Source organism: Protomyctophum parallelum (assembly GCF_964188405.1).
Source record: "Protomyctophum parallelum genome assembly, chromosome: 14".
Taxonomy (NCBI): domain Eukaryota; kingdom Metazoa; phylum Chordata; class Actinopteri; order Myctophiformes; family Myctophidae; genus Protomyctophum; species Protomyctophum parallelum.
The window spans coordinates 17,376,067-17,387,216 of record NC_139709.1 but is presented as its reverse complement, the minus strand read 5'-3'; the positions used below and the strand labels follow the sequence as shown (position 1 = coordinate 17,387,216).

The 11,150-nt window shown below is 42.8% G+C and overlaps 1 protein-coding gene across 1 annotated transcript; it reads right to left on the bottom strand.

Annotated features, from left to right (window-relative positions):
* Positions 1–2,800: 2,800 nt before the first annotated feature.
* Positions 2,801–9,881, bottom strand: LOC310870152 (alpha-amylase; the record flags this gene model as incomplete). Its single annotated transcript, XM_083781229.1, has 9 exons — positions 2,801–2,990; positions 3,463–3,588; positions 4,204–4,325; positions 4,727–4,949; positions 5,121–5,254; positions 5,406–5,636; positions 8,023–8,220; positions 8,833–8,979; positions 9,714–9,881. 9 exons carry the CDS (start codon positions 9,879–9,881, stop codon positions 2,801–2,803), a joined length of 1,539 nt encoding a protein of 512 aa, XP_083637355.1.
* Positions 9,882–11,150: the final 1,269 nt, after the last annotated feature.

Here is an 11,150-nt window from a genome sequence, read left to right as displayed (position 1 = left end):
GTCAAGTTGCTTGTAAATATTGGTTGCGGGTTGCAGTGTTTTGGGGCTTGTTTTTTATCTGCGTGTGCTTATTTGGGTTTGTTTCCTACTGTTGTTTGTGGTGTTTGTGGTTTGAGGTTCTCACCCGTTTTCATGTCAAATTACTGGACCATCCACCCTATCTGTCCACGGACCATCCACCCATCCCCTATCTGTCCATGGGCCATCCACCCATCCCATATCTGAAAGTGGCACAAATTCCTGTACCAGATTTGTGTTGCTAAAATGTTAAAAACATTGTGTCAATTTCTTTCCAGATTTGAGCAGATCTACAAGCTCACAACGCGTCACACTGCTGTACGTTGTGATCTTGTAGATCGTATGTATAGGTTTGTAGTCATATGGCCTCTATAGTCACTTCTTCTGGGCTTGTTTTCATAGACCTGCCTGGTTGCTTATTTCTCTCACAAAATCTGGCAACAGTGACGCACGCACGTACGTACACACACACACACACACACACACACACACACACACACACACACACCACACACCACACACCACACACCACACACACACAATGCACACACCCATTCCCTGTGCAGCCCTAATGACGGATGCCAGCTCTGCACTCAGGTGAAACTGAAATGGCTGCGGTGTGATGGCGAGGATGGCGAGGAGTCCCAGAAGATCAGAGAAGAATACACAATGGCTCTTGTTGTACACACTACACATGTTAAAGGCCCTCGGCCGCTTCTCACAACAAGCAGTTGAGTAATGCTCGCATTTGAGTTTCTGTCTTCTGTTTTGTTATCGTGGCGAATGTCCTGTTATATATGAACCTGCTGCGTAATAACATGTCTTTGTGTATATGGAGCAATAACATAATACAACATGGTCACAGGATCAATTTCTACTGAGGTTCTCCATACTGAAAAATCTAACTTGATACTACTACTACTACTACTACTACTACTAATAATAATAATAATAATAAGGGTAATAATAAGGGTAAGAATAATATTACAGTGATTGATTGATTGACGTAGTGCATTCCTCCGAGATATAGCAAGGAATGTATTTATAACCAGTGGAGTTTATAGTTTCACAATACTAATTTGTTTCTTCTGTATAACATTGAAGAAAGTCTCCACTCCAGTACAGTATAGGCCACAAACACATGCACAATGCACACATGAGAAGGTGGGAACTTCCAGTATATGAACTTCCAGTATATGAAATGGTGCATAACAACCCACTCATGTGGTCCTGTGTGACCTCCCAGGGAGCAGTCCATGTTCTGTGCCCATTAGTGTGTTCTGATTGAGGAATTGTCAGCGTGTGTTCTCCTCTGTATACCTTCCCATATGCTGTCCCTCCATCCACGCCTTCATATCTTCATCTCACTAAAATACCAATTATGCTTTGTTATATACAGTACTAGGCTACGCCGGTGTCGTGTGCTGGAAACAAGGTTGTTGTAGCCTATATTGGCTATTTTCAGCGAGTGTAAAAGATGCCTCTGGTTCCTTGCACTCCGTTCCATTAATTCAGTGGTTCTCAACTTAAGGTTCAGGGACCACAAAGGGTCTGACAGGTCTCTGTAAATCTCAGAGATACGTTAACACTGAGGAATTTGTGGTGTTCCAGTATAGTTTAGTTATTTGTTACTTCTTACTTGTGTTTAACACTGAGGGTCTATACAAATGAAACCAAATGGACTGGACCAATAACGGTCCATTTTGGTTTCATTTGTACACTCTCAGAGCTACAGTCCAAGGGTCCGTCTGGACTGCGGGTGGTCCCCGACTCCCCGGGACCCTTACTTTGAGAACGGATGCATTATTTCATCACTCCTAACCTCCATAACGTTATGGCTCTCTCTCCACTCGTCCATCTCACCTTCCATCCATCACTCCAGCTCTCCTCCAGACCTCCCTCCTCGCCTCATTCCTCCATCTCTCTCTCTCTCTCTCTGTCTCTCTCTCTATCTCTCTTTCTCTCTCTCTGTCTTGATGGGCAGCAGGCACGTTCATGGCCGTGTCGAAAGCCTTCGCTCTCCTCCGCAGGGGGGATTGGAAGATGAAGATGATGAACGTTGGACCTTCATGCCCAGATGTCAGAGAAGGTCTCACGTGTGTTTGATGAGTTTAGAGATGAAAGCATCGAGCCAACGTGAATACGTAATGCTGACTGATTATAAAACAGATGATCCATGTGTTCCTATTTTGGTGCATCTCGTTATATTGGTGAACATTTTCAAAACATAATTTAGTTTTATACGATTTTCATTCTGTCATACATTTTTCATTTATAAATAGCAGATCTACAAACCACAACATATCATTATGTGATGCATCGTGAGCTTGTTGGATATTTCCGCATGTATGAAGTATGAAGGACATAACATAACATAGATTTTGAGCAGAAACCTTGTATCCCCATGTTTCAAATTGTTAGGGTTTTTTCTTTCGTAAATGAATGCCCTACAGTACTTTGTCATACAGTGTCACATAAAAGTACCTGTTTTGTTTTATGTCTGTGCCTGTTCTTGCCTAGCCTCAATAACTAAGCTTAAAAAGAAGAAAACTGTATGCATACTATTAATATTAGTATTACTTAAATTCACCCACTTTTGTCGCTTCATCCAAAACTTTAGGCTCATCATGATACTGACAGACTGAAAGCATGAGTCTTCCTAAAAAGTATTCTGAAATTGGCAAAATTCAATAAAGACTTTTTAATTTAATTCAAAATTAATTTAATAATAAAATTCAAATTTAGAGATGTAATATGTAATATTGCAAGCTGGGGTGTGCATTTACAGCTTGGAGTCAGCATGAATTGCCACGAAGGGATCCTCGTCTCTATTGCTGATCTTGAAGTGTGCACGGCCATCACCGCCGACATGGATCTGCTTTCCAGAGCACCTGCCTCCGTCCTTCTGGCCGGAGATGACGTCGCAGTAGGTGCCACCAGGCATGCCAGTGTTCAGAGTCACATCCAGGTCCCTGAGGGTGTCACAGGACAATAGGAGTGAGACACATGGTGACAGTGACTCAGGAGTCAGGACTAGAACCGGCTTGGATAAAAGGCGTTATATAAATGCACCATTTACCGTTTACAAATGTCACTAATCAACCGATTAGTATTGATTAAGAAAGGAAGTACGAAGAAAGGAAGCTCAGGAAGTATAGTGGCACTCTTGACATCTTGAGCAAAGCAGGTTGGATAGTTTTCTCTGCTGTCAGTGTGTGAATGGATGTGTGAATATGTGAATGTAATGCACCTTGTACAATGCTGTGGAGAAAGGTGCTATAGGAATGCACCATGTATATATTTATTTATCTCTCTGCATTGTGCAGACTGCAATGTCTTCTTTACATTTTAATTAAAGTGAATCGGATTGAATCAAATTAAACTGTCACTTTAAAAATCCATTTCACGATAGCTATCTGCATGCTGCAGATAAATTGTCCTCACCAGTCATCGTTGTTGAAGACGATGAAACCACGGTTACCACGCCCAAAGGCAACCTGGTTGCTCTGGTTGTCCCACCAGTTGGAGTGGGGCTGTCCGTTGACCACATTACGGAAAATGGCCATGTTCCTGAGGGGAGCCAGGGCAAAAAGAACTATCAATCACACTGTGTACTGGATTGGATTGTACAGTACAGAGTAAGGACTGCATGAATTCAGCATTTTCAGCGCTTTGAGGAAAGTATTAATCATGAGTTCAACAAGTTCCAGACAGGAATCAAACAGTTGTTATTACATTTGTGTTATTCTACTTGGGAATTCAGAACAAGTCAGCTACAGTCCGATAAGTTGTCTATTGTAGAATGCTTCACACATCAGAAACTGCAAATATGTTATTGCACTATTTGGAAATGTCAGATGTGGTCAGAAAAGGACCATGCCTTTTTAACCACATTAACGCAGCTGGAATCCCTATTTTGGGCACATTTTATATTATACTGTGTGTATCACATGTCCTAGGCAGCGGTTCTCAAAGTGATGTCCAGGGACTCACATAGTTTCTTCTGGGGGGAGGGGGGGGGGGGGGGGGGTTCTAAAGGGACCCTTACAAGAATGTAACTGTGACAGTATACAAATTACGGTGAACGGGTCCATTTGGTTCCATTTATGTACCGTCAGAGACTAGTTAAGGAGGGTCCTTGAAATGTAAATGTTTGAGAAAAACCCAGTTCTAATAAGAACTCACTTGATCTGCCGCCAGCGGTGCTCACACACCCAGCCGTCTCCGCAGGTCTGGTCCGGGTTGATGGGGACAGGCTTGGTGCTGCCGTCACCGTGGGCGGGAGGACCCATCCAGTCATTCTGGTCCTAGAGAAGAACAACAACACACGTGATCCACTCATCCACAAGAGGTGTGCAAGCGTGAGTCACCAAATTAATGAATGAATGAATCGACGGGTTAATGAGTGTAACTGATGAATGAATGAGTTTCCGACCTACCGGCAAAATTATTATTCATACAATCGTAGTTGGGTGGGGGCAACACTTTCATTTCCCACGTTTTTTACGTGGCTGTATTATTTACTTTTGATTTGTTTTCTGTATTACAGCATAGTATGTAACTTTGCCCTGATATGTTCAGAATTTCCCACTACACCAGCCACTGGAGTAGTGGTGGTGTTTACCTGGCAAAGCTCTCGCTCTCGCTCTATTTTGGTGCTTTCACTGTATGTTTTGGTTAGACAGGGATGTTTTTGTGGAACCTATACCTTTCCGTCCACAATATGGCGGTTCCAGCGGAAGCTGGACATCACCCTGGTCACTCCGTATGGGTGGGCCAGCATGTAGGCCACAGCCATTTTATGGAGCCTGGCGTCCCAGAAGGTGACGATGGCGGCACCGCCGGCACCGTGGCCTCTCTGGTTGTCATGGTTGTCGACGAACACCAGCGCGTTGCCATTGGCCATGAAGCCCCATCCCTCACCCCAGTTCCTGGATGAGACAATATAACCATGAGACCAATCTCCAATATAAAACTTGAATGATGTTCTTGCAGGGACATCAGGTAACATATTAGTATAGTTGTACGTATACCGCTGGATCATTTCATGCTTTGGATTGAAAACCAAATATATGTACAGATAAACTGATAAACAGACATACTTGGTGTAACACAGCTTCTCGCCATTCCATTTGCGGAAAGTTGTTCCCAGTTTGGCACCATATTTAAACTCTGTCACCCTTCCCAGATGGACGTACTGGTTAACACTGATGGGCTCGCCACCAAGGTCAATAACCTTGAAAGAAAAAACAAGACAGCAATCACAAAGCTTTAGCATGATAAGAATATGGGTTATTTTCGCTTTGAAGCTACAACAACCAGAAGCCCAAAAACTGTAATAATAGATAGCATTGGGAAAACCACTGAAAATCTCGACACCAGCCTACCTCCTGGAAGATGAAGGGCCGGGAACCACCTGGGAACCATTTGGTGTTGAGGTTGTGGAGGCGGCCGTACACCGCTTTCAGGTCACCAGGCCACATGTGCTTGCAGGCGTCCACTCTGAATCCAGCCACGCCCATGTCGACCAGCTTGTTCATGAAGTCAGCCACCTTGCCCCTCACAGAGTCCTTCTCCAGGGCCAGGTCCAGCAGACTTACCAGACGGCAGTCACGAACCTCGGAAAGGAAGCCAGAAAGGTTTACGCTGAATTCACAACAGCACCTGTGTTATTATTATTTAAAAAAAATTGACAGGGACAACGCTCATTAATCAACATGTCAGTTTTCACATCAATGTAAATGGGCCAGAGTTAGCCAAAGCTAAATTTCATCTGTAGTCCCTGGGCAGGCTCTTAAAAAGTAAATGATAAAAGAAAGACAGAGTGTAGGGCGCCTGCACACCATGCGTTGATGCCATGTGTGCATATGTGCAGGCACCCATCACTACGTCCATACAAAACACAGTACAACAGATCAAAGAAAGACAAAGTGTAGGGCGCCTGCACACAACACCATGCGTTGATGCCATGTGTGCATATGTGCAGGCACCCAACACCACGTCCATACAAAAACACAGTACAAGACAGATAAAAGAAAGACAAAGTGTGGGGTGCCCGCACACAACACCATGCGTTGATGCCATGTGTGCATATGTGCAGGCACCCAACACCATGACCATACACAATACAATACAATACAGATCAACATAGTACAGGGGACAGAACAACTGCAAAGTGAAATGAGAAATAACACCGAATACTAATTAGTGCTGATAGTTACTCATGATTACAGATTTGAATTGTTTTTAACCACCTTTTCAGGTTGAATTTGAAGGTCAGATAGTTGGAAGTCTCTCTTACTTCTGTGGGGAGACTGTTCCAGTGATGGGAGGCTCTAACAGAGAAGACTGTTTTACCAAACACACTACGTCTGATTGGCACTTCACAGTCCCCTCTGGTAGTTGCCCTTGTTGCTCTGTCACCACTGTCCCTTCGATCTATGAACTGGTTCAGTGGTGGAGGTGCAAGTCCATTTAAGATCTTAAAAATGAGACAAGCATCTGCAAAGTGTTTGAAGCTGTTAAAATTAAATAAGTTGTACTTTTGAACTATGTGGCAATGGTGGTAACGGATGGGCTTTTGAAAAAAAGTGTTTTTAATGTCTGTTTGTACAGTGATTCTATTGGTTTTAAAGTTGTCTGATTTTTCTGTGACCAGGTTGTGAAACAGTATGTTATGTGTGAAAAAATCATAGCATGCATGAAGAGTTTAGCTGCATCAGTTGTTAGATATGGTCTTATGTGTCTGAAATTAGATAAATTTTGAGTCTAGTGTAAGTTTGAGTCTAGTGTAATTCCAAGATATTTTAATTCTGATACTATCTGAATACTACTACCCTCAATGAGAATGTCAATGTCAGGGTCTGTGGAGTTACGTGAAAAATACATACCGACAGTTTTTTTTGTTCAGATGCAAACATGAGTTCCTCAGCCAATCTGATACGTGGCCCATGGCTGCAGTTAATTTATCTGCTGCTAGTTGCTTGTTTTTAGCGTGTACATAAAGAACTGTGTCATCGGCATACATTTGTATGGAGACAGTTTGACAGACGGGAGGCAGATCATTTATATATAAACTAAACAGGATAGGAACCAGTATTGATCCCTGAGGAACGCCAATGTTACAGTTAAGATATGTTGACTGAGTACCAGTACCAATACGAACACTTTGGTTCCTGTTTGTTAAATATGAGTGCATCCATTTGATTGCTTCTTTAGAGAAGTTAAAGGAGGAGAGCTTTGACAGGAGAACCTGATGGTGTACAGTGTACAGTGTCAAATGCCTTTTTGAGGTCCAGAAATACAGAACCCACTATGCCTCCTGCATCTAACTTTGACTTTACACTTTCCAGAAAGTAACAGTTTGCTGTTTCTGTTGAATGGTTGGAGCGAAAACCGAATTGCAGTGGGTGCAGAGGATTGTAGTCTGAGTTCAAATGAGCAGTCAGTTGTTTTGCCACCCATTTCTCAGCCACTTGGGATACAATATGTAAAATGCTAATTGGTCTATAGTTTGCCACATGTCTGAATGGTCCCCAGCCTTAAAAATGGGTGTTACAACAGCCTTTTTCCAGGTACATGGAAAAATGCATTGGTTGATTGATAGATTTATCAGGTGAACTAGAGGACAGATTAGGGCGTCCTTGTGTGTTTTTAGAAACGTTGTGTCCATATTGTAAGCGTCTTTCGCTTTTGAGTCTCTTAGGGAGCTCATAACACGTCTGCGTCCTGAGAAAGCGCCACATTTTCACATTGTCTATGGTGCGACTAATGCCGGATTTATAGGGCTTGAGGCCCCTAGCTGGGCTAGAGTAATTTTCTAGGCCCCCCGGACACATAAGGTCTTTGCCGTGTAGGTGATCGTTTTGAGCGGCAAATCACCGTAATAAAACTAAACATACAATAACTAAACACAAATTTCACTTGAATTGGATTGCAATACTTTACAATTTCATCATTAATTAATATTATTATTGATCGGTGAGTATAGCTGTCATGCGATACCTGATTGGCATCGCCATAATTCTCAATGTTGCCACTGCCAGTCTTGCACTTGTGGTCGTTGAAGTCCGACTGAGTGTAGGGGATGCTGGGGAAGTCCTTCCTGTTGGCACTGAACCAGCTCCCACACGAGGAGTGTGTTCCCTCTCCGCCACCAGCTCCACACATGTGGTTGATGACAGCATCCACATAGATGTTGACCTGCAGGTAGAAATCACACATATGGTTGATGACAGCATCCACATAGATGTTGACCTGCAGGTAGAAATCACACATGTGGTTGATGACAGCATCCACATAGATGTTGACCTGCAGGTAGAAATCATCAGTAGTAAATGTTCACCTGGGGCCGTTTCTAAAATGTCCAAAACTATTACTTTTCTTAATTTTAGATCTGCTACTTTTGATGCTTTTGTGTGACACTGTAGTATGATCAAGTAGTGTGTTAAAAACGACAACTAAAATGTCACAGATGCGTGTTTTTAAATAGCAGAATCTAGGCATCTGTCTGAAATGTTGGTGTAGTACTATGCAGTCCAACACTGCATGGTCTCAAAATGGATATCGCTAACTGTCTGGATTGTCATGGAAGTTTCTGAGCACCTTCATTCTCACAGGAGGATGCACCCTACTGATGTTGGTGTAGTTTACTCTAATGGGCCATGAGATGCCATGAATTGCCATGAAACTTGCTGACCATAATTCATGATCCATTTGAGGTGGCAGAAGTCAACGAGGAAGATGCAAAAAACAGAACGAGATGGAAACAAAATGATCCCTGGTGGAAATTTGCCGAAATAACTGTTTGCTTACCCCGACATTGTTGCATCTGGTGATCATATCCCTGAGCTCCTGCTCACTGCCAGATCTAGTACACAGGTTGTAGCTGACTGGCTGGTACCTTTCCCACCAGGGTCTCCAGGGGTTGGTCAACACAATATTCTCATTGGGGGGAGAGATCTGAGCAGCATGAGGAACAAACATAAGCATGTGAGATAACAGCTGTTCACTTCCAACACTGGAGATGGGCCAAGCGGCCCAGCTAGCAACGGAGCTGACTGATAATCCTTTTCAGGCAATATTCAGAAAATATCTATTTAGTTAACCAATAGATACCCATACTGTACATCCTTGTACGATGAATAGGGAAAATAGCCAATTTGCAAGTTCACAAAAGCAAGGTGTGTGTGTGTGTGTGTGTGTGTGTGTGTGTGTGTGTGTGTGTGTGTGTGTGTGTGTGTGTGTGTGTGTGTGTGTGTGTGTGTGTGTGTGTGTGTGTGTGTGTGTGTGTGTGTGTGTGTGTGTGCGTGTGCGCGCATAGCATGCGCCAATCTTTGTGGTGTTTTTCTTCTTTCTTTTTTTCTTTATGCCATTTCGCACCAGAAATATAGGATGTGTTATTCTAATGGAGAAAGATGTTCCACAATAACTTGGCCCATGTTATTGGACAGTAAAATAAGCAACACGTTCTCATTACCATGTAAACCACAGGTGTTGCGCAGGAAAAGGGCACTTTGAGGCAAAAGGGCAGGTGTCCAAGACTCAAAATGTTATCAATTTGCACTGTACAAAATATGGAAGAAGACAATCTAAACTAAATCTCTATATGAGTTCCCTGACAGTAAAAAACAAAATAATAATAATAAATAAATAATAAAATATATATTTGTCTTTCCATTATCCATCAGATTTACCTGAACTCCAGCATAGCCGTTGGGAGCCAGGAAGCGCTCGCACTCAGCTGCGATGTCGGCCCAGCGCCACTCAAACAGGTGGACGATGGCCGTCCTGCCATGCTTGGTGTTGGGGTTGTGCTGGGCCGCGCCGAGCCCGAACAGAGCCACCAGAATGAACAGCCTCATGTTAGCCACTGGAGGAGAGCAGATACTGGACCCAGGGGCTCGCCCCTTCATATTTATAACTTTTCGACCCTTCCGTTCAAACCAATGGGAGACCTCCAAAGTTCCACCTGGAAGATAAGGACTCCCTGCAGTCTGGTAACAGGTGCGTTCTTACGACATTTTCTCACACCTTCCTGGCATGTTGTAAAACACTGTGGCAGACACACACAAACAACATGAGCACAAGATATAGAAACCGCAGGAATGTGATTTCGTTTGAAAACCTTCTCGTTATAACAGATATCTGTTTTATAATCATTCAACTGTTTAAATTAGTTTGCAAACAGAGCTGTGTTTCCTCACACCCTTGTGGAGACACATATTACCATGTCAAAGCCAATGTTTGCCAAGTATGGGTAACTGGAGGCAAAGATGTGCGCTGGAGGATGGGTGTGGTGACACCCATCGGCGTGGGAACACCAGTGACGTCCAAACATCATCAAAATATGATCTGGATGCAAAAGGGGTGAAGTGGCCCTTTAAGCTACTGTAGGTAGATTTTACTTGTGCATGCGTGTGCACGCATGCGCGCACAAAATGTGTTACTACTAGGTAGATTTGCTGAGACACTTTAAAAAAAAACTTTTCTGACATAACCTCCAGGGCTGTCACTCGGCTGAAGAAGGGCTACCCTTCTTGGTAAATAATGAAACAGCTACTGAGCATTAGAAAGCTGTATTTTATTTGTATTTTTAATTATTTATTTATCTGTGGCTCTGGACAGCATTTCTTTTTAAGAAATGTGTTGCTGCGGGTGGTTGCTGCATGTGTTGTATAGCAATTCCCAGCTCGATCTACTGAAATAAATGTCACTGGCCTGACTTTGTGGTTATAAGAGGCCCAAGGAAAGGAATTTAACATGAGCAACACATTTTTCTCTGCAACCCTCAATTTGACCTTTTAAGAAATGAGCTAAAATGCATAAAACATAGGCTAAATATGACGGTGCCAATGTGTTTCTGTAAATCAGCTTTGGCTCTCTCCCAATATAAATTGTTCACTCTCACCTTTCGTGTGCGTGTACGTGTATGCATACTGTATGATTTGTGTAATGATGACATGCTGAAAAAACATACAGTAAAGAGTTTTCAATTTTGGACAACTTGGATTTCCTTTTTGATAGCATTTTACAATTTATTTTCCATTGTCTTATACATAATGAGCTAAGGGCATATAGAATAATTGTATATTGCTGAAGCTGAATAACATTGATTGATTGATTGATTGATT